We start from the raw sequence: 23,588 nt of genomic DNA on the forward strand, positions 1-23,588 counted from the left end.
GTTGCTGTGCCTTGTGGTGCTTCCCCTGTTTGCAGTGTCAGACGGCCTCCCACTTCGGCTGGTGTCTCTGCATGCCCCTCCTGGACCCATGTGCCTTTCTGGCTGTCTCCTGCTGCATGCGCTCCTCCATGAGAGAACGCTACGGCATCCAGGTAGGAGCCCTGCGAGAGGGTGGGGGTGCCGATGGGGGAGGTGACAGTGGAAGAAGGGAGGGGGTATGTGGGCGGTGGTATCCACAGCACCCACATCCGTTGCTATCCACAGCGTCTCTTACTTTCCCTTCTGAGGGGATATGGTTTTGGAAACTACCAGATGTTTGAGGTGTGAAAAAATATTGTTGGCGCACTTTTTTTCCCCATCCTCCAACCCCCCACCCTCTTTGGAGGACAAAAAGATATTTGTTTTTACAGCTTTTTCTTTTTTGTTGCATTTACATTCTACACACATGGTTTTATTTTCTTTACACACTTACATAGCGAAATACAGTTATTTGATGTACATGACATCTGGATAGATAGCACTTAAACACATCCGGTATACATTATACAGTTGTCAGTCTGTTATAGATCATGGGCTTTTAAACCCACCCCTCAATGGAGTTTACATTTTACAATTTTAGTCATTTAGCAGACGCTCTTATCCAGAGCGACTTACAGTAGTGAATGCATACATTTCATTTAAAAATATATATTTTTTGTTGTATTTTTTTTGTTGTACTGGCCCCCCATGGGAATCAAACCCACAACCCTGGTGTTGCACACACCATGCGCAACCAACTGAGCCACAGGGAAGCTGTTGTTCTTAGTGTTGTTATTGCCTTGATTAGCCTTTAAATATAAAACTGAATATGGAATTAAACTCAACCTTTTCTCTCTCTTTCTTCCCTGAACTTGTGCTACACCCCCTATTCTTCTCTCCACCTCTGTCCTCATCCCCTTTTAACTCTGTCCTGTTGACATGTTCTTGTCCTCTGCTTTAATTTTCTATCCATCGCTCCTTCCCTCTTCCCCCTCTCAGGGTTCGACGTGTGGAGACGCCGCATTGGTGTGTTGCTGCTACGTCTGTACCTGGTGCCAGATGGCTCGTGAGGTTAAGACGCAGACCACATCATGCCCCCAACAGGTTCACGTGGTCACCCAACAGGTTCGCATGGCTTAGGACCCCAAAATAAGGGTAGGGCCTAGATGGCCATTCTAGAAGGGTCTTAACTGCTGAGCAAGAACTGCTGAGCAAGTGCTTTACTAACTTTTTGCTCCTTATATTGTGTAAAGGTTAAGGATAGGGCTAACAGTTTGGGTTTGTGGTTGAAAAATTACACAATTTCATAATTTCTAGCATAGCCAAATAGTTATGGCCAAGAAAGAGGGCCATATCGAGATAGAATACCATTCCAGTCTATAGCAAACATATGTTGAATGTACTGCATACTTCAGATGTGTCTGTAGGAGAGACATTTTATACCATTTACTCATCTCATAGTAACCATTGAATGTTAATCTCAGGCTTTAAAGGTCCAGTGCAGTCAAAAACGTGATTTGGCTGTGTTTTATATATATTTCCACACTATGAGCTTGGAATAATACTGTGAAATTGTGAAAATTATGATAATGCCCTTTTAGTGTAAGAGCTGTGTAAAAAGACCACCTGAAATGTCCCCCTGTTTTGGTAGGAGGGAGTTTTGGCCTTCCATGGTGACATCACCAGGCTGTAAATGAGTTAATAGACCAATAAGAAAGAGAGTTCCAAACCTTTCTGCCAATAACAGCAAATTGTCAGTTTTCCCCTCCTCACTTAAACCACACCCAGACAGTCCTAACAAAATCATTGCCTGAGAAATTGCTCTTTGCTAAGAAGCTATTTTTGTATATTTTTACAATTTTAATTGAAAACAATCACGTTAAGGTACTTAATTGTTACCCAGAAATGATTTGATGTTGAAATAAAAATGGCTGCATTGGACCTTTAAACATTTCTTTTACAGTTTAATATGTAGGCTACTTGCTTTTCTTGCACACTTTCACTTGTCTTTTATTACTAGCCCTGACTTTGCTGATAGTTACTCTACTGAGAAAAAGTTTGGTTGTCTTATTTGGTTGTCTTACCTAGCTACCTAAAGATGAGTGCTCTAGATAAGTGTTAAATGACTAAAATGTACTGTAAATGTAAAATGCTTGAACCATGATTCAAACGGCAACAACATTTCAAATGGAATATTATATATAAATGATAATATATGCCATTTAGCAGACATGCGTGCATAAATATAACGTACCAGTGGTCCCGGGAATCAAACCCATTATCCTGGTAGCGCAATCCTCTACCAACTGAGCTACAGCGGAACACTGTTTTCTCCGTTGCTTTGTCCTTGATTTCACCTGCTTGTTCAATAAGTGTTTTTAAATAAAGTATTTACACGTCTTACCTTTACAAAGTTGTTCAAATTAGTACTGGTGAGCCTTTTGTGTGTGTGCGTGCGTGTGGGTGTGCATGTGTGTGTTACCGTCAACAGTGTCCCACAAGATGTTCAGTACATTTATGACATTTATCTGTGACTGGACTCCAAAGAGGCCTATGTGTACTGTATCATAAAGCAGCATATAGTGAATGACTTACCTGTTTCCCTTTTTGAAAAAGTTAAAGATTAACATAAGTGAATGTGCAGTTAAGTTGAACTCTGTGAGAATGTAGAAAGAAAAGGGGAAAAAAAAGAAAGAAGATAAGATTTCCAGATAAACGTTTTATTTCAATCAAGGCAATACTATATGTTTGCTCTCATTCTTCTTTGCTCTCTCCATCCATTGTCTTGGAAGTGCAGCACTGGCACAGCAGAGAGCTACACACACCAGCATTTAGTATCAGATCACAGAAAATGGTGCATGCAACAGTCGTACCAATAGGTAACACACACAGACACTCCTACCTGTTGGGTGTCAGCTTGGTAGAGGCAGAGCGGACCAGAGTTCCTACTGCTCCCAGCCCCTCCAATTGAAGCCCCACTTTACCGAACACAGCGACTGCCTGCCGAGTCCTGACACACACACACACACACACACACGCTCTTAATAACACACCTCACCCCAGAGCCCACTTCTGCTACTTGCTATTACTCCTACTATTACTTGTTATTGTTGACTTGACTCTTCATTGTTATTATTGATAATTGATTAATGTACTTCTTTGTTGAGGGCGCTAACACGTAAGCATTTCACTGCACCTTTTATACATGCTATAAACTGTGATTGTGACAAATAAATGTGATTTGATTTCAGCCTAATTTTTCATCAAACAAGCCTTTTGTTTTCAGCATCATATTCAGCGATCACCATTTCATTTGGTTGCATAAAGAAACACTAATACAATACTGATAAGACTTGAGGAAATGTGGTTGTTTTCTTTTAGCAACCAGTCCTCTGCGATGGTTCAGAGATGATGATAATAATCGAAAGGGGCAAATAAGAACAGACTCGTCTCAAAATGTCTGCTGACTTCCCTTTCTTCCTCCGAAGCCTCTCCCTGGAGGCCTCAGGTGACCCCTTTTTACCATACCGTTCCCTCGCTTTCCTTCCCTTTGCTCTCATTTGTTGTCTCACTCTCCTCTTTTTACGCCCCCCCCGTTCAATCCCCACCTCTAACACATTTCCAACTGTCCAGATCTTCTCTCGCTCCTCCACTCTCTTTCTCACAAGGTATGCCTCCCTTTCTTTCTCTCTGTCCCTCCCCCCCACTCACATCTCAGTTACATTGTTGGATTGCTGTCTGATAGCCTCCAGCTGTGTGCTGACGTCACTCTGCTTCTGTCTGTCCAGTCTGTCTCTCTGCCAGTGGGACACCAGAGTACCCATGTCCTTCTGGAAGGCCCTCAGCACCCCCAGGGTCTCCCGGTGCTCCTGGCGCCCCTCCTCATAGGCCACGCGCAGGTGCTCTACGTCTATCCTATAGGGGGTTAGAGGTTAGGGGGGAGAAGGCCACATACTGTAAATCAATCTTTTTCACGAAACTGGTGTTTTTTTTGGTTTGCTGAATATGGTGAAAGGAAATGTAAATGTGTGTCTGTGTCTGTTTGTCTTTGTGACTTTGAAATTCTGTATGTAATGAAAAGCGCTGTATAAAATACATCTATTATTATTATTATTATTATTATGACTGGCTGCCTGCATCTATACTGCTAGTACCTCAGGTCAGTGATGGCATGGAGGGCTGCTGCCCTCTCCTTCCCCCGCTGGGCACAGCTGGTCAGGGTGGCAGTTCCAGGGCTGGTGGTCCTGGGGCAGCAGTGGCCCTGGGTCAGGGTGGCATTGGCCTCGGTCAGGCAAGTCTCGGATGGGCGGCGAGCCACGGCACGGTGAGCCAGGCAGTGGTGGTGTGTACACTGGGACAGGTTGGAGGGCACCTGGTTCACCTGGGAGGTGGAAAGGATCTTGGTGGGGGCGTCTGCCGGCAGGAGAGGGTTGGCGGAGTGGAAGAGGGAGTGAGAGGGAGCGTGAGGGGGGCGGTGGTGGCTGGTGGAGAGGAGGTGGTGGGTGGTCGGTATTGGGGTTGGGTCCAGGGCTTCGTTGCTCTGAGCCTCCACCAGGCGTTTCAGAAGAGTCCGCAGTGTTTCCTGAACAAAACGTACAACCCTGAAAATCTAGTATAGAATGAATTCATTTAACTACAGCAGAAAAACTTCTGTTAAAGGAGCATTCCATTCCATACAGTATACTCTATCTATTTGGAATTTGTCTCCAGCTTAGCATATTTAGCAACATATTTATTCCGCAGTCATGAGAAAGCTATCAACACTAAAACATCTTATCCCTCTTCACATTTGCCATGGTCTCTCTCTCTCTCTCTCTCTCTCTCTCTCTCTCTCTCTCTCTCTCTCTCTCTCTCTCTCTCTCTCTCTCTCTCTCTCTCTCTCTCTCTCTCTCTCTCTCTCTCTCTCTCTCTCTCTCTCTCTCTCTCTTTCCACCTCCTTTCACCTGGACTGTGACCACACTGCGATGAATTAGCTCCATCTTCCATTTGACACTGTCGCTCTCTCTCTCCACTCCCCTGCACTCCTCCTATGAGAAAGGGAGGGAAGGATGTTAACTCCCATATTATTAACTCACAATATTAATAGTAACTCTCAGCATAGACAGCCTAATGTGTTCTAGCTCTGTACAAAGGACTGGGTGTGGTTACGGTTTCGAAAATTCACTTATTTGCATCCCGGGAAAGACCTGGCAAGATGCCAGCACTACGAGCTGACAGAGGAGTTAGTAGCGAACACACACATCTGTTGAGGTTAAAGGTTCACTGCAGCCGTTTTCATGTCAATATCAAAGATTTTCTGGGTAAGAATTAAGTACCTTACTTTGATTGTTTGTTTAATAAAAATGGTCAAAAGGAAACAAAAATAGATTCTTATCAAAAAGCTATTTCTCAAGATAGGACTGTCTGGGAGTGGTCTGAGTGAGGGACCTAATTGGAGAAGCCTAATGGGTGGGATATGTAACCTGAAAACGAACTATTATTGTCTGAGAGGAGGGCGAACTCTTTATTGGTCTATTAACTTATATTGTCTGGCGATGTCGCCAGCCGGTCCACAAACCCCACCTATGCAAACAAGCTGAAATTTCAGTCTTTTCAAACAGCTCTAAGACTAAAAGGGCATTATCATAATTTTCACATTTTTACAATATTATTCCAACTTCATAGTGTGAAAATATATTCTGAATGTACAAAACATCAGGACCACATTGCTAATATTGAGTTGCACCCCCTTTTGCCCTCAGAACAGCCTCAATTCAGCCTCATGGACTCTACAAGGTGTCGAAAGCGTTCCACAGGGAGGCTGGCCCATGTTGTCTCCAATGCTTCCCACAGTTGTGTCAAGTTGGCTGGATGTCCTTTGAGTGGTGGACCATTCCTGATACACATGGGAAACAGAGTTGCAGTTCTTGACATACTTAAAGTGGTGTGCCTGGCATCTACTACCATACCCCGTTCAAAAGAACTTAAATATTCACCCTCTGAATGAAACACACACCCAATCGATGTCTTAATTGTCTCAAGGCTTAAAAATCCTTCTTTAACCTGTCTCCTCCCCTTCATTGACACTGATTGAAGGGGATAAGGGATCATAGCTTTCATCTGGATTCACCTGGTCAGTCTATGTCATGGAAAGAGCAAGTGTTCTTAATGTTTTGTATACTCAGTGTACAGTATATAAAACACAGGAAAAACATATTTTTGACTGCAATGACCCTTTAAAAGATCTGAACATTTTCTGAGAAGGAACTTGACAGATTTCATTGTTCACACCAGACCTGAGTTCAAATAGTATCTGCTATCGTAAAGAAACGTTAACTGCAATTGATTGAGCTTGCCCGGCACAATAGAATCAACAGAATAGTTCAAAATGTGCAGAACCCGCCCATCTGACACTCCGGACAGGCTCTATCAAATGCTCAAAGTATTTTAAAGAAAACCCAATACTACTTGAACCCAGCCCACAGTTTTAGTTGCTTTCTGTCTGTTACTCACCTCTAGTTCATACAGACAGTGGGTGATCTCAGAGGGCACTAGCCTCTTGGGTAAACTATGGAATTCCTGCAGGGACAAAAGCCAAAGAAAATACAGCAACAAACAAGACAGAAGTTTCTTATAATGCTGCAGAATCTAAAGCCAGGGGAACCACAATAGTATTCAAAGCCCTGACACATATTTTTCACTTCCTGGGTGGTGGATTTAACCACACTTCCTGAGTGGTGGATGTAACCATTGCAAATGTAAAAACACAATAGCTTCAACAACGAAATAGGGCATTCAAACAACCTTAATGTTGAGGACATCAAAAAGGCTTTCATTGTCCGATTTCAAAAAGGCTTCACAGTGAAAGCAAAACATTAGATTATGTTAGGAGAGTACATGGACAAAAATAACCACACAGCCATTTTCCAAGCAAGGAGATGTCACAAAAACCCAAAATACAGCTAAATGAAACACTAACCTTTGACGATCTTCATCAGATGACACTCCTAGGACATCATGTTACACAATATATGTATGTTTTGTTCGATAAAGTTCATATTTATATCCAAAAACAGCATTTTACATTGGCGCGTGATGTTCAGAAAATGTATTCCCACCAAAAAACTTCCGGTGAATGAGCACTTCAATTTACAAAAATACAAAAATACTCATCATAAACGTTGACAAAATACATAACAATTATTTTAAGAATTATAGATACAGTACTCCTTGATGCAACCGCTATGTCAGATTTTAAAATAGCTTTTCTGCGAAAGCACATTTTTCAATATTCTAAGTACATAGCTCGCCATCAAAGCAAGCTAAACAGACACCCGCCAAGTTCTGGGGTCACCTAAACTCAGAATTAGTATTATAAATATTCTCTTACCTTTGCTGATCTTCGTCAGAATGCACTCCCATGACTGCTACTTCCACAAGAAATGTTGTTTTGTTCGAAATAATCCATATTTATGTCCAAATACCTCCGTTTTGTTCGTGTGTTCAGATCACTATCGAAAGGCATAATGCGCGAGTGTAATTCGACACACGAAAAGTCAAAATGTTCCATTACCGTTCGTAGAAACATGTCAAACGTTGTTTACAATCAATCTTTAGGGTATTTTTAATGTAAAAATGCGATAATATTCCAACCGGAGAATAGCGTTTTCATTCCAGGAGAATAAGAAGCAACGGCGCGCTCGCGATATCGCGCATCACCAAGCCCTTTGTCCTCAGGCAGTCCACTCATTGACTGAGTTACTATTCTCTGCCCAGTAACAGGAGAATGATGAAAAAACTTTCTGAAGGCTGTTGACAGCCAATGGAAGCCTTAGGAAGTGCAACGTGACCCCACAGACACTGTAGTTTCAATAGGGATTCAAAAGAAGAACTCCAATTCTCAGATCTCCCACTTCCTGGTTGGATTTTTCTCAGGTTTTTGCCTGCCATATGAGTTCTGTTATACTCGCAGACATCATTCAAACAGTTTTAGAAACTTCAGAGTGTTTTCTATCCAAATCTACTAATAATATGCATATTCTAGTTTCTGGGCCCGAGTAGTAACGAGTTTAATTTGGGTACGTTTTTCATCCGGCCGTGGAAATACTGCCCCCTACACCTTAACATGTTTTAATGATAACAGTGGGTTTTCTTTTAAGTTTTTAAGTACTTTTACAAGGGACTCATTGAATAACATTGAATGGGAATAACTTGTGTAACTCTCACCCCATCCTCCACAAATATGTACCATCCACCTGTCTCCCAATAAAGCAAACAAAGCAAACAAAGCAAACAAACAACCCCAAACATCAGTTCTACATTGCCTGACCTGTAGGTACTTTGATGGGCTCTCAGTTGAAGTCCCCTCCACATCATGTCTCTTTTTCCTTTTCTCTTTCCTTGCTTTGAGGTTTACCACCATTAACCCTTCCTCCTCCTCTTCCTCATCGATGGACTCAAGGGACCCCGAATCCTCATCATCCTCAGGGTGCGACTCGCTGGCGCCGTCTCTGGCGTCCTGCCAGTTCTCCTCGTATTCCGTGCCCAAACTGTTTTTCCCTTCGCTGCACTTCCCCTCCCCGCCTGCAGGCAGCGCTATGTCCTCCAGGGAGAGCCGGCTGCTGTGGGAGCTCCTGGGGTTCAGGGTGGTGTCACTGGTAGGCTGGAGCTCCACTCTAGTGTCTGATAGAGAAGGGGGAAAAGGGAAAGGTAGTCTATTATGTTTCATGTGCCAAATCTGGTTTTGAACAAAAGCCTCCACACTCTTCAGGACTGGAGTTGTCCACCTTGATTTAAACTTTCAATAATGTCCAAATCTCAAATGACACCCTATTACTTTAGCAGTGCACTACTTTGAAGACAAGAGGCTCTGGTCAGTTTGGGAAACCATGATTTAAACCACATGGAACCTTGCACATGACTGACTGACATGAAAAGATGTTTGCTGGCACCCAATTTTTATTTTTCTCAAGGATAATTCCAAAAAATACTCTGATCATAAATGTATCCAGAAAATTGCACATATCCGTTATGATACTCGTTTTGTCCGACTACTCGGCACACCCCTAATGAGGTCTGATACCAACAGGCTCATCTCTGCTACAAGCCATCTGCTGAACACTTGAACTGGACTGACCACCTGCTCTGATTCTCTACACCTTAGCGCAGATGCATTCGTCGCACACTCCCACACAGACATCAGGGTTCTCCCCAAAGAATATAAGAGATAGTGCAATAACAGAAAAACAAAGAAATAAGAAAGATTTTCTGTGCAAAATGTCCAAATGAAATCAGTTAGACTGGTTGTAAGGAAATAGCTGTGAAAACGGCCCAACATGTTTGTGATAAGATTTCAGCTTGGATTCATATTTTATGTGGTTGAAGGTCACACCCTGACCTAACCAAATATAGAGAATAATAAGGATCTCTAAGGTCAGGGTGTGACTCGGGTGGGAAAGTCTATGTTGTCTGTTTCTTTGTTTTTGGGCCAAGTGTGGTTCCCAATCAGAGACAGCTGTCGATCGTTGTCTCTGATTGGGAATCATACTTAGGCAGCCTGTTTTCCACCTGTGTTTGTGGGATGTTATTTTCTGTTTAGTGTCTGTGCCTGACGGAACTGTTCGCTTTCGTTTTTGTTGCTTTTGGTTATTCTTGTTTGAGTGTTTCCTTGGTCCACTTCTGATTCTAACGACGAGCGTTACAGAACATCCCACCAAAAACGGACCAAGCAGTGTGGCCAGGATGAGTGGACATAGGGGGAGATCCTGGACGGCAAAGGGCCCTGGAAGCGGATTGGGGAGTATCGCCGTGCGAGGGAGGAGATGGAGGCAGCAAGAGAGGAACGGCGACGATACGAGGAATTAGCATGGCAACGACGGAAGCCCGAGAGGCAGCTCCAAAAAATGTTTTTGGGGGGCACACGGGGAGATTGGTGGGGTCAGGGTTTAGACCTGAGCCAACTCCCTGTGCTTACCATGGGGAGCGTGTGACCAGTCAGGCACCGTATCTCCAGTGTACATTCACAGCCTGGTGCGCTCGTTGCCGGCTCCCCGCATTTGCCGGGCTAAAGTGAGCATTCAGCCAGGACGGGTTGTGCCGGCTCAGCGCTCCTGGTCTCCAGTATGCCTCCTTGGTCCAGGATATCCTGCGCCAGCTCTACGCACTGTGTCGCCAGTGCGCCTTCACAGCCCAGTGCGTCCTGTGCCAGCGCCCCGCACTTTCTGTGCTAAAGTGAGCATCCAGCCAGGACGGGTTGTGCCAGCCCTACGCTCCAGACCTCCAGTGCGCCTCCACGGCCCAGTATATCCTGTGCCTGCTCCACGCACCCGGTGTTCAGTGCGTCTCTCCAGCCTGGTACGCCCTGTGCCTGCTCCACGTACCCGGCCTCCAGTGCGTCTCCCCAGTCCGGTGAGACCTGTTCCGGCTCCACGTACCAGGCATCCAGTGTGTCTCCCCAGCCTGGTAAGCCCTGTGGCAGCTTCACGCATCAGGCTGCCAGTACGTCTCCTCAGTCCGGTGAGACCTGTTCCGGCTTCACGTACGAAGCCTCCAGTGATGATCCATGGCACGAAGCCTCCAGCGACGATCCATGGCCAGGAGCCTTTAGCGATGATCCGTGGCATGAAGCCTCCAGCGATATTCCATGGCCCGGAGCCTCCAGCAATAATCCATGGCACGAAGCCTCCAGCGACGATCCATGGCATGGAGCCTGCAGTGACGGTCCCCTGGTCTGGAGCCTGCAGCGACGGTCCCCGGTCCGGAGCCTACAGCGACAGTCCCCGGTCTGGAGCCTCCAGCGACGGTCCCCGGTCCGGAGCCTCCAGCGACTTATAGGGGAGGGTCCGGGTGGGCATCTCCTCTCGGTGGAGGCTCCAGTCCAGCGACGGTCGGCACTCCGGAGCCTCCAGCGACAGTCGGCGGTCCGGAGCCTCCAGCGACGATCTACGGTCCAGTTCCTCCGGCAAAGATCCACGGTCTGGTTCTACGAAAGTGGGGGGAGCCCCAAGCAGAGGGGGGTCTGCGTCCTACACCGGAGCCTCCACCGAGAGGAGATGCCCACCCAGACCGTCCCCTATAGGTTCAGGTTTGCGGCCGGAGTCCACACCTTTGGGGGGGGGGGGGGTACTGTCATGCCCTGACCTTAGAGATCCTTATTACTCTCTATGTTTGGAACAGTCTTGCAGGCACACAAAACGCAATGCAAGAACAACTACCCACAACCCCAAAGAAAAACACACACTACTATATAGGACACCTAATCAAAGGCAACTCAACACACCTGCCTTCAATTGGGAGTCCAATCACCAACACAACACTTAACACACACAAAAACCCTGCCACGTCCTGACCAAAACTAATACAATTGCTCCCTCTGCTGGTCAGGACGTGACAGTACCCTCCCTCAAGGTGCAGACCCCGGAATGCACCTTAAAAAAGAAAACACAAAAAATTCCCCAATACCCCAACAAAACCAATAAACAATAACCCCTAAACAATAAGGGAGGGAAGGGAGGGTGGCTGCCGTCAACGACGGCACTGTGCTACACCCTCCCTCCCCAACCCATCCTGGAGGTGGCTCAGGTGCAGGACGTGGACCTCGCTCCACCTTCGGCGTCGCCCACTTCGGTGGCGCCGATAGCTGCGCCGGGCAGACGGGCCACTCGGGCTGACCCTGGCAGACGGACCACTCTGGCTGGGCCGGAGGACAGGCGGGCCACTCGGGCTGGGCCGGAGGACAGGCGGGCCACTCGGGCTGGGCCGGAGGACAGGCGGGCCACTCGGGCTGGGCCGGAGGACAGGCGGGCCACTCGGGCTGGGCCGGAGGACAGGCGGGCCACTCGGGCTGGGCCGGAGGACAGGAGGGCCACTCGGGCTGGGCCGGAGGACAGGAGGGCCACTCGGGCTGGGCCGGAGGACAGGAGGGCCGCTCTGGCGGCTCCGGGCAGTCGGGCCGCTCTGGCGGCTCCGGGCAGTCGGGCCGCTCTGGCGGCTCCGGGCAGTCGGGCCGCTCTGGCGGCTCCGGGCAGTCGGGCCGCTCTGGCGGCTCCTGACTGGCGGGCAGCTCTGGCGACTCCTGACTGGCGGGCAGCTCTGGCGACTCCTGACTGGCGGGCAGCTCTGGCGACTCCTGACTGGCGGGCAGCTCTGGCGACTCCTGACTGGCGGGCAGCTCTGGCGACTCCTGACTGGCGGGCAGCTCTGGCGACTCCTGACTGGCGGGCAGCTCTGGCGACTCCTGACTGGCGGGCAGCTCTGGCGACTCTTGACTGGCGGGCAGCTCTGGCGACTCTTGACTGGCGGGCAGCTCTGGCGACTCTTGACTGGCGGGCAGCTCTGGCGACTCTTGACTGGCGGGCAGCTCTGGCGACTCTTGACTGGCGGGCAGCTCTGGCGACTCTTGATTGGCGAGGCTGGGCTGACGCACTAGACGCCTGATGCGTGGGGCTGGTACCGGACGTGCCAGCCTGGAGACACGCACCTCCATGCTAGTGCGTATAGCGGGAAACACCGGACCGTAGAGGCGCACTGGCGGTCTTGAGCGCAGGGTTGGTATCACCCCTTCAGGCTCAATGCTTACTTCGCCCTGGCACATGCGGGGCGCTGGTACTGTGCCTACCGGCCTGAAAATCCCAGGCCTCACCACAGCCCCAACGCCAAAGCACGGGACCTGTCCAGTCTGTCTCTACCCTACAAGGGTACGGGGAGCTGGCCTGGGGCTCCAATCTCGCCCCGCCAAATAGCCCTTGTGCCCCCCCCAAACAAATTATTGGGGCTGCCTCTCGGGTTCTACCTGCCTCCCAGGCAGGTTGTCACAGTGGACCCGCAACTGCTCCCATGTCCAGTCAATCCTTTCCTCCAATACTTCCAGCGACCAGGATGCCATCTCCTCCCGAGCGCGCTGCTTCCAATAGTCCTCCTTGACTTCCCTCTGTCCTCTTCTCCGCTGCTTGGTCTTTTTGTGGTGGGTAGTTCTGTCACAAGTGTCGTAGTGGAGAGAAGACCAAGGCGCAGCGGGTATGTGGATACTCATATTTTCATTTAAAAAAAGAGTAAAGCATCCACCGGACAAAAAACAATACACGCAACAGAAACAGTCTTGCAGGCACACAAAACGCAATGCAAGAACAACTACCCACAACCCCAAAGAAAAACACACACTACTATATAGGACTCCCAATCAAAGGCAACTCAACACACCTGCCTTCAATTGGGAGTCCAATCACCAACACAACACTTAACACACACAAAAACCCTGCCACGTCCTGACCAAAACTAATACAATTGCTCCCTCTGCTGGTCAGGACGTGACAGAACAATTTAAACACTTGCACCCCAATCCCCCCTCCCCCAAACATTGGACTATAAATTGTGCCTTCCTCTATTATACTTATGCTAAAATATAAACTCTATTCTACTGAGCCATTTACTTTATGTTCGTATTGTTATCTTTTATTATTTGTTATTGTTGTTGCATTGTCGAGAAGGAACCTGCATTTTGTTGGAAGCCTATCCCGTACATATGACTAATGAAACTTGAAACACACAGATGCTCAAGGGCTTTGAACTTGGGTGCACGTCTAGAAGTTCTTAAACCATTTCCACGCCTATTTCCTGTATAGTTTGTGTAAAATGGGTGTGTTGTGGGTGAGTGTTGTATCTTCCACTTTCCTTTCTCATGAAATTAGTAAATTTGAGGGAGAGGGTGAGAGGGAGACAGCGAGAGAAGGGAGTGATTGAGAGAGCGGGGTAGGGAGATAGAAGTGTCACGAATACTCCATCTCCGGCCTCTAGGTCATCAGGCTGCTGATTATCCCGCACAACTGTCACCATCGTCTTGCCCCCTGGCCTTATGACACTCACCTGGACTCCATCACCTCCTTGATTATCCTCCCTACAGTGGAAGTCGGAAGTTTACATACACTTAGGTTGGAGCCATTAAATTCCTCAACCACTCCACGTATTTCTTGTTAACAAACTATAGTTTTGGCAAGTCGGTTAGGACATCTACTTTGTGCATGACACAAGTAATTTTTCCAACAATTGTTTACAGACAGATTATTTCACTTATAATTCACTGTATCACAATTCCAGTGGGTCAGAAGTTTACATACACTAAGTTGACTGTGCCTTTAAACAGCTTGGAAAATTCCAGAAAATTATGTCATGGCTTTAGAAGCTTCTGATAGGCTAATTGATATAATTTGAGTCAATTGGAGGTGGGTGTATTTCAAGGCCTACCTTCAAACTCAGTGCCTCTTTGCTTGACATCATGGGAAAATCAAAAGAAATCAGCCAAGACCTCAGAAATAAAATTATAGACCACAAGTCTGGTTCATCCTTGGGACCAATTTCCAAATGCCTGAAGGTACCACGTTCATCTGTACAAACAATAGTACGCAAGTATAAACACCAATGGACCACGTAGCCGCCATAATGCTCAGGAATGAGACGCGTTCTGTCTTCTAGAGATGAATGTACTTTGGTGCGAAAAGTGAAAATCAATCGCAAAAGACCTTGTGACGATGTTGGAGGAAACAGGTACAAAAGTATCTATATCCACAGTAAAACGAGTCCTATATCGACATAGCCTGAAAGGCCGCTCAGCAAGGAAGAAGCCACTGCTCCTAAACAGACGTAAAAAAGCCAGACTACGGTTTGCAACTGCACATGGGGACAAAGATCGTACTTTTTGGAGAAATGTCCTCTGGTCTGATGAAACAAAAATAGAACTGTTTGGCCATAATGACCATCGTTATGTTTGGAGGAAAAAGGGGGATGGTTCCAAGCCGAAGAACACCATCCCAACCGTGAAGCACGGGGGTGGCAGCATCATGTGGGGGTGCTTTGCTGCAGGAGGGACTGGTGCACTTCACAAAATAGATGGCATCACGAGGAAAGACAATTATGTGGATATATTGAAGCAACATCTCAAGACATCAGTCAGGAAGTTAAAGCTTGGTTGCAAATGGGTCTTTCAAGTGGACAATGACCCCAAGCATACTTCCAAAGTTGTGGCAAAATGGCTTAAGGGCAACAAAGTCAAGATAACTTTACAGTGTATAGTCAGTTAGCAGTTTAGCAGTTAAACGGGCCCTGGTGGCAATACATTTGGAAAACCAAATGCTTACCTTGACATGAAAGAGCTCCAGTGTTGTGTTGGATAGTCATAGCTAGCTAGCTAACATAGCATCCCTCTGTTTGAGCAGAGTGTTTGAGTAGGCTAAACTTGCTAGCTGCATTTGCTAGCTAAGTGAAACTGAAAGTGAAAAAAGGACGAAATCTCTATATCTCTCCTTCATTTTTTAAGAAATTAATTTGTTAAAAACTGTTCAACTATTGTTTTTCTCTTTAAGTCAACTACTCACCACATTTTATGCACTGCAGTGCTAGCTAGCTGTAGCTTATGGTGCTGCTACCCTACAGAGTGCTGTTGAGGCTACTGTAGACCTTCATTGCAAAACAGTGTGTTTTAATAAATGATTTGTTGACGTGAATATATTTAGTTTAGTTTTATCTAAAAAGGATAACTTTTAAATGTTTTACAATCTTTATTTTTATTAAATTCACTGAGGAGGATGGTCCTCCTCATCCTCCTCTGAGGAGCCTCCACTGAAGCCTGCACATCACTGTGAACCAAACTGGCCATTGTTTTATTAGAAAAAATATGGCCCTTTATAATGTCCACTTAACCCTAATCAAAATAACAAAAACGTAGTTAGGTTGTTGTAACATTTAAACATGAATTTTTTTGTTGTTGTTGCATTTCATGGATCATCAGTGTGGCTCAATGCAGCATTGCTGTATGGTGCACTCAAAATGTCTTATAGGCCTAGTTGAGTAGCCAGCCTAGGCCACTGCTCAAATGTTGGTATAGGCCTACACATTTTCCTTTTGCATGTTTTTTGTTGTTGTTGCAGGTCTTGTTTTTGGGTTATTCATTGTCAAGCTTTAGAAACCAAAGGCAGACTGCAACATTATAGTAGCCTAGCTAGTAATGTGGCATGTGTCCTTACACTTTCCCTCCGCTGCACATTACGGGACACGGGAAAGTAGCGCAATTGAAGTTGAATTCACCGATACAAGCGCCTCAGGCTGTAATTTCATAAAGTAGATGACATAGCAGTTGACTCATTTATACTCACTGGTGTGTCCTATTGTCCTATTAATTTATAACCAAGATGACATTTTTTTGTAGGCTACAGCAATGACCGTTGGACCCGAAACTTGGCATCGACATTTAGACTACAACACTTTTAAACGTTCGGTCTGGTAGAAGATTTGGTCAGTGCCATTAGTGATGATATAATACAGCACACTGCCTGGTGTGTGGTTGTCTGGGAGGAGCTGTGTGTTCCCAGTGGCAGATTTAGGTATAGGCGACATGGGCAGACGCCCAGGGCGGCACAGGGCGCCCACACCAACATTTTTGGGAATGGTGACATTTGCACGATCAGTTTTCTATCGCTCATTTACACCTCACCGTGTGGGACTGTAGGTAAATTAACTTTGTCGGAGTGGGGGGGTCGCCTATTTACATTTTAGTCATTTAGCAGACGCTCTTATCCAGAGCGACTTGCATTTTATTTATTTTTTTGTACTGGCCCCCCATGGGAATCAAACCCACAACCCTGGCATTGCACACACCATGCTGGCGTTGCAAACACCATGCTCTACCAACTGAGCCACAGGGAAGACCCATGGAGCCATACAAGCTAGAACCACTACAGTGTGTGCCAATGCACTGCCGTTTGGCGTGCAGCACATTGGCAGTGCTTGCTGTGACTTGTAGTCACAGCAAGGTTGTGTCATAGTGTCATTATATTTGGGGTGTGGTGCGGTCACGATATAGTGATTGCAAAACAATAGGGTCCCCAAGAAATTCTGGCAGAAAAAATGGGTTCCCCGCTGAAAAAGTTTGAATACCAGTGATATAAGGAAAGTTTTTGCTATAGACTGCAGGTAATGGCAGTTACAGCTGTTAAAAAATGCTAAAATCTCTTGAGTCCTAATGGGGCCATTGCCCCGCTATAGGCTTCCCACCGGCCATACTCAGCAGCACCAACTTGTTCAAAAATCTCCAGACTCTTATTAAGATTGATAAAACTGCACAATTTAAACAATTGCCCCCTAATCCCCCTCCCCCAAAACACGTGTAAATATTGGACTATAAATTGTGCCTTCCTCTATTATACTTATGCTAAAATATCGAGAAGCATTATCCCACACATATGACTAATGTAACTTGAAACACACAAATGCTCAAGGGCTTGAACTTGAGTGCACTTCTCGAAATTCTTAAACCCTTTCCTGTATAAATTGGGTGTGTTGAAACTTTCACTTTCTTTTCTAATGAAATTAGTAAGTGTTTAGAGAAGGTGGGGGGGAAGTGGGAGTGAGAGAGAGAGAGAGAGAGCGAGAGAGAGAGAGAGAGAGAGATAAATTACTGAGGAATTTTTCTGTAAGAAATGCGAGACAGAAAGGGAGTGTCCCATAAAGTTACACATGGGGTTAAGGTGAAAGGAGAAGTGTGTGTAAGAAACTGGGCATCCATCCACAGAAAAAAGTAAAGAAGAGAAAGAGACCCCAGGACGAGTAGCATCCTAATAAAATAAAAAAAATACAGAGAGAGAGAGAGAGAGCGAGAGAGAGAGAGAGAATAGAAATCAATGGCTGTGGTTGGTCCATACCTGAGTGTAGCGATAGCACCCCCTCCAGGCTGTCCAGGGATAGTGCACTGTGTGCTGAATGCGGATGCGCATTGGTGAGCAGGTCCGTGGAGGCGAAAGAGCGGCGGATTCCTAAACTGAAATGGTGTGACTGAATTTGACCAATTCTGATTCACACACACAACAGACAGCACAGAGAGAGGGAGAGGGATTGAAACATTTTCACATGCAAGGAATCATTAAAAAAAAAATGATTCTCGGTTTTGCTATCAGTCATCCTATAATTATCCTAGCTATAAAATAAACATTCTTACCGAAGAGATGGTGGTGATTTGTGGTTGGGAAAGCGTATCTCTTGAGCACCTGTCGATAGAGACTTGTCGCTGGCCTGTCTCAACTCCCGAGACATATAGATGGTTGTGCATTTTGATTGGTCCGACATTCTCTTTTCCTAAATTCTCCGAAGATACTCAGAGGATAGAGAGGAAAAGAAAACCGGATCTACACATCTATATAATCGGCCTTTGAATGTAACTGTAACCAGCCATTCTAGAATTGTTATCACAAGACAGAGAATTTAACTTCACAATGCTATGTGATCTCATAATGTAACTTCGATGCAAATGTGAGCTCACCAAAGAATAGAACTATGCAACAATACATGACGTAGCCTAAATACGTTTTGTCAGATTAAAACAATTACAAAAACATGACCACTAGATGGCAATGTTGAGTAAGTAAAGAACCTTTGAGAAAAATTACAAAAGCCACATTTTGTCCCTAATAAACTATTCGTTATAAGTGATTGGTTGACTCTAACACATATAAACCATAGCATTATGTATAAAATATTCTCAAACATGCACAAAAAACATTCCAGCATGCCAGTGTTTTCCTCCCAATTTATAATTGCAGCGAGTGACTGCAGACATTATCATTTTGCTTGTCATCAGTAGGCCTATCACAAGTGTTTGTGTGTCGCACTTGTGATATCAGAGCTGCATGTGTACTTGCCATCCGTTTCCTGTGTGCGCTGTCCAAGGTGCTGCAGTCAGGATTATGGTTAACCATCAGGGTGAGCCGAGATGTCAAGCGGAGTTGAGCTCACTGCTTTTATCCTGTGTAAAGGTTAAATCATTTACATCTTAGTCATTTAGCAGACACTCTTATCCAGAGCGACTTGATTAAAGTGCCTTGCTCAAGGGCACATCAACAGATTTAACCCTTTAGGTTACTGACCCAACTTATCTTAACTGCCATGCTACCTGCCACCCTTATTTGAGAACAGCCTACAGAATCAGACCCCAAGGTAATTTAGTTTTTTAACTAGGCAAATTAGGCAATTGGATGTCAGACAATGCAGATTTTATTTTCAAATGAGTCACTCAGAATGTCCTGATGTACCATTTGCCCCCCCCCCACACAAACACTTTTTTTAATCTTCATCACTGAAACAGGAAGTTTAATGACTGCAGAGCGTGTTCTCATTTTCCCCTCTCTTGAGACAGTCTCACAGTCACTTAGCCCAGACACTCACTGAGAGTGTTGCAGATAAGACATTAGAGCTATGGAGGTCTTCATGGAGGCAGCTGCCTACCTTGAGTCACAGCATATTCCAGGCAAGTACATTTGTGTGTTTTTTGTGTGTGTGTGTGTGTGTGTGTGTGTGTGTGTGTGCATGCCTCTGTCTGTCTGTCTGTCTTTCCGTGTGTGTGTGTGTATGAATGTTTTCTTTCTATGTAAATTATATGTGTGTTTGTACTGTGTCTTAGTGGAGGCTGTAGGTGAGCCAAGTTCTATGTAAATTATATGTGTGTTTGTACTGTATCTTAGTGGAGGCTGTAGGTGAGCCTCCACTGCAGGACGATGTGTTCCCAGAGGAGGACTTGTTCTCCCCCCCCCAGACAGACAGCATGGACCTGCCTGACAACCCCGTGAGTCTGTGCACTATGGCGCCTTCGTCTGCTATCTGTCAAACCCAATTCCAAATAGTCTTCTTCTCTTATAAATGCACACACACACACGCACACGCACACACACACTTACAGCAGAGTGTTTTCTCTCTCAGGTCCTGCGTACCCCTGTAGAGATGCTGGATAGGAGGCTCATGGTGCTGAGAACTATCCTGGACAGTGAGAAGCTCTACCTCAACGAGCTGGAGACACTGTTGATGGTAAAACACACAGACACACACTGACATCTCGAAGTCTCTCTCTAACACACACACTGCTCAGGGCTCAGGGGGCTTTGGTGTGTTTACTAGTTTGTAAGTTTGGTGTGTTTGTAGTCTAAGTGTTTGTGTGTTTATTTTAAGTGGAAGTGCATGTGGTTATGAATTGTGCCACAGTTTACATTTCGGCACTCTTTTTTATGTTGTCTAGTCTTAGTAATTTTGACTAAAATATAATTAAGTCTTCATCACATTTTTGTCATTTGAGTAATGATTTAGTCTACTTATTGTCAAAATTACGAAAACAGTGGACCATTTTAGTAAACTAAATGCCCTTTAATGTTAGTCAAATTTGAGTCACTTCACATTTGTATTGCCTCATTAACCTATCACAGGAGGTTGGTGGCACCTTCATTGGGGAGGACGGTCTCATGGTAATGGCTGGAGCGAAATCAGTGGAATGCTATCAAATACATCAAACATATGGCATCCACGTTTTTGATGTCATTCCATTAGCGCCGTTCCAGGCATTTTATCAGCCGTCCTCCCCCCAGCAACCTCCACAGTAACCTATAGTAAACATATATCACTGACTTCCATGTGCACAAACATACATAGCCTTGTCCTACCAACATATTTTTCTGCATAACATCCTATTCTCTTCCCAAAAGCAGAAATATGACAAACATAAAATAATATATAAGAATGATCTGTCCAAATTCCTGATTCAGCCTACATACAGTAACTGTCAAAAGTTTGGACAAACCTACTCACCTACCCAGGGTTTTTCTTTATTTTTACTATTTTCTACATTGTAGAATAACTATGAAATAAAACATATGGAATCATGTAGTAACCAAAAAAGTGTTAAACAAATCTAAATGTATTTTATATTTGAGATTCTTCAAAGTAGCCACCCTTTGCCTTGATGACAGCTTTGCACACTCTTGGCATTCTCTCATCCAGCTTCACCTGGAATACTTTTCCAACAGTCTTGAAGGAGTTCCCACATATGCTGGCTGCTTTTCCTTCACTCTGCGGTCCAACTCATCCCAAGCCATCTCAATTTGGGTTGAGGTCGGGTGATTGTGGAGGCCAGGTCATCTGATGCAGAACTCCATCACTCTCCTTATTGGTCAAATAGCCCTTACACAGCCTGGAGGTGTGTTGGGTCATTTTCCTGTTGAAAAACAAATGATAATCTCACTAAGCGCAAACCAGATGGGATGGCGAATGCTGTGGTAGCCATGCTGGTTAAATGTGCCTTAAATCCTAAATTTGGACTCATCAGACCAAAGGACAGATTTCCACCGGTCTAATGTCCATTGTTCATGTTTCTTGGCCCAAGCAAGTCTCTTCTCCTTATTGGTGTCCTTTAGTAGTGGTTTCTTTGCTGCAATTCGACCATGAAGCCCTGATTCATGCAGTCTCCTCTGATGTTGAGATGTGTCTGTTACTTGAACTCTGTAAAGCATTTATTTGGGCTGCAATTTCTGAGGCTGGTAACTCTAATGAACTTATCCTCTGCAGCAGAGGTAACTCTGGGTCTTCCTTTCCTGTGGCGGTCCTCATGAGAGCCAGTTTCATCATAGCTCTTGGTGGTTTTTTCGACTGCACTTGAAGAAACTTTAAAAGTTCTTGAAATTTTCTGGATTGAGTGACTTTCATGTATAACGTGAACATCTAGCAACCCAAAGGTTGTGAATTTGAATGTCATTATGGACAACTTTAGCATTTTAACTAATTAGCAACTTTTCAACTACTTACACATTTTTAGCTACTTTTCAACTCCTTAGCATGTTAGCTAACACTTCCTCTAACCCTAACCATAACCATTTTAGCTAACCCTTCACCTAACACTAACATAAACCCTAACCTTAACCCTAACTCCTAACCATGACACCTAGCCTAGCTAACGTTAGCGAGATAGCTAACATTAGCCACCTTGCTAGAATTCATAAGATATCATACATTTTGCAAATTCATAACATATAACATGTTTTGCAATATCGTAACAAATTGTACATTTTTCAAATTCGTAACATATAATACGAATTGTAATTCATGACATACTATACGAAATGGGTGACTGACATCCACAAATTACATACCATATGAAACGTAACATATCATATTAAATGGAGTGTCTCGGATTTACATACAGAATAATACGAAATGCTCTGAGACCAGGTTGGTATAATCAGAGCAGGAACGGAGCCTGTCTGCACACTCTCATAGCTTGCTCCCCCACAGCTCACCAGCTGATGTAGTCTGTGTGTTCCGGGTGTGGTGCGTCCTGCCCACGGCTGAACAGAATTGCGCTGCTCTCAATCTCTCCTAAACTCTTGCCGAGTCCATTTAGTAGTCCGATTTTTGTCGCAGAAAATGTTTTGTCTCACCTCATTTTAATCAACTAAAATGAACTGAAAAAAATATAAACATTTCTGCAGTCGACTGAAAAATAGGTGTTTGACAAATATTTTTGTAGACGAAATTGACACTGTTGTGCCATACAGTATTATTTAAAATAACAATTACAACACACTTTTTAAATCACCTGGTGTCTGGTAGCATACTGCTTCCTCCTGGAGTCACAACACTTCTGTAATTCTTTTGTTGAGAGAACAATGGCTTCCCTCTTTTGTCCAGGGCTCGATTTCATTATGAAAACTATGCTCCCTTCCCTCTCCACCTGTTCACATCCCTTGCAAACCTGAAAGGGATTAGGTGTACTATATTTGGTAGCGTATGTGGAGTAATATGGTAATAGCTACACCTAAGCTTCTGGAAGGATATTTTGCTTCGTATATAGTCAACAAGGGCTGAGGGAAGTTAATGATTTCTTTTTTAGCGGAATTAGACCAAAGAGTCCGCTATACAAATAGGCAGCATTATGTGTGAGTGTGCCAGAAAGTAATGTTGCAATAACAAGTGACCAAGTCATTTTCAATCTCTTAATTTCTCTTCTCCTTCATCTCCATCTATTATAAACTGTATGCTTCTGCTTTTGTGTCAACAAGCAACACAAATAGATGTGAGAAATAACGCCCGTTTGGATTTGTGTTGTAAGGTCGGACATTTTCACACATCTAATAAGTATACACACGTAGAACTCAGCATTTTTGACGCCCATTCTCACAGCACACACAAACACACACCCACACACACTACATATTCTCTCTCACACACAGCACCCACACTAACACACAAAGCAAACCTAGGCCAACTACAATATGGGTAATGTGTGTGAGAGAGAATATGTAGTGTGTATTTGTGTGTGCTTTTAGAGTAAGTGTCAAAAAGGCTTTTGACAAATGTGTGAAAATGTACAACAGGCTTGATTAAACTTCTCCACTACTCTCTTCTCACCTCCCTCTTTCTCACCTTGTTTTCTCTCCCTCACACTGTCTGTCTGTCTGTCTGTCTGTCTGTCTCTCTCTCTCTCTCTCTCTCTGTGTCTCTGCCTTTGTCTCTCTCTCTCTCACTCTTCCCAACCCTTCCTTCCCCCTCTGTCTCTCTCTCTCTCTCTCTTTTTCTTTCTTTCTCTCTCTCTCTCTTCCCCACTCCTTTCTCCCCCAGCCTATGAAGGCTCTAAAGGCCACAGCAGGGACGTCTCAGCCGGTTCTGTCCAGCCAGCAGGTCCAGACTGTGTTCTACCAGGTGCCTGAGCTCAGAGACCTGCACAGAGACTTCTACACTGGCCTGAGGGACCGCCTGGGGCACCTGGAGTCACAAGCACACCCAGAGACAGACCA

The 23,588-nt window shown here is 45.1% G+C and overlaps 3 protein-coding genes across 6 annotated transcripts in view; 2 read left to right on the top strand and 1 right to left on the bottom strand.

Moving 5' to 3' along the window:
- LOC106577641 (placenta-specific gene 8 protein) overlaps positions 1–2,427 on the top strand; it is a 10,145-nt gene extending 7,718 nt beyond the window's left edge. For all 3 annotated transcript variants that reach the window (XM_014155939.2, XM_014155940.1, XM_014155941.2), the window contains exons 3-4: positions 1–152; positions 1,018–2,427. In XM_014155939.2, the coding sequence (XP_014011414.1) occupies positions 1–152; positions 1,018–1,158 (293 nt within the window). In that variant the 3' untranslated portion in view covers positions 1,159–2,427. The remainder of the gene's footprint in view (positions 153–1,017) is intronic.
- On the bottom strand, positions 1,487–22,642 carry LOC106577640 (uncharacterized). 2 transcript variants are annotated; one of them, XM_014155938.2, is made up of 10 exons: positions 22,391–22,642; positions 19,710–19,827; positions 17,978–18,781; positions 17,685–17,830; positions 8,327–8,679; positions 6,511–6,576; positions 4,962–5,045; positions 4,173–4,600; positions 3,730–3,933; positions 1,487–3,028 (listed from the first exon to the last, which is right to left on the bottom strand). In XM_014155938.2, the coding sequence occupies exons 3-10, from the start codon at positions 18,103–18,105 to the stop codon at positions 2,917–2,919; spliced, it is 1,521 nt and encodes a 506-aa protein (XP_014011413.1). In that variant the 5' UTR covers positions 18,106–18,781; positions 19,710–19,827; positions 22,391–22,642; the 3' UTR covers positions 1,487–2,916. The 2 variants fall into 2 exon arrangements, with proteins under 2 accessions (XP_014011413.1, XP_045557348.1); XM_045701392.1 differs by lacking the exon at positions 22,391–22,642 and adding an exon at positions 20,806–20,880.
- The window catches only part of LOC106577639 (active breakpoint cluster region-related protein), a 20,865-nt gene continuing 16,370 nt past the window's right edge, over positions 19,094–23,588 (top strand). The window contains exons 1-4 of the mRNA XM_014155937.2: positions 19,094–19,282; positions 19,497–19,597; positions 19,732–19,836; positions 23,413–23,588. The exon at positions 23,413–23,588 is cut by the window's right edge and continues 97 nt beyond it. Coding sequence (XP_014011412.1) covers positions 19,231–19,282; positions 19,497–19,597; positions 19,732–19,836; positions 23,413–23,588 — 434 coding nt within the window. The 5' untranslated portion in view covers positions 19,094–19,230. The remainder of the gene's footprint in view (positions 19,283–19,496; positions 19,598–19,731; positions 19,837–23,412) is intronic.

The sequence above is a fragment of the Salmo salar genome, chromosome ssa18 (genome assembly GCF_905237065.1).
Source record: "Salmo salar chromosome ssa18, Ssal_v3.1, whole genome shotgun sequence".
Taxonomy (NCBI): domain Eukaryota; kingdom Metazoa; phylum Chordata; class Actinopteri; order Salmoniformes; family Salmonidae; genus Salmo; species Salmo salar.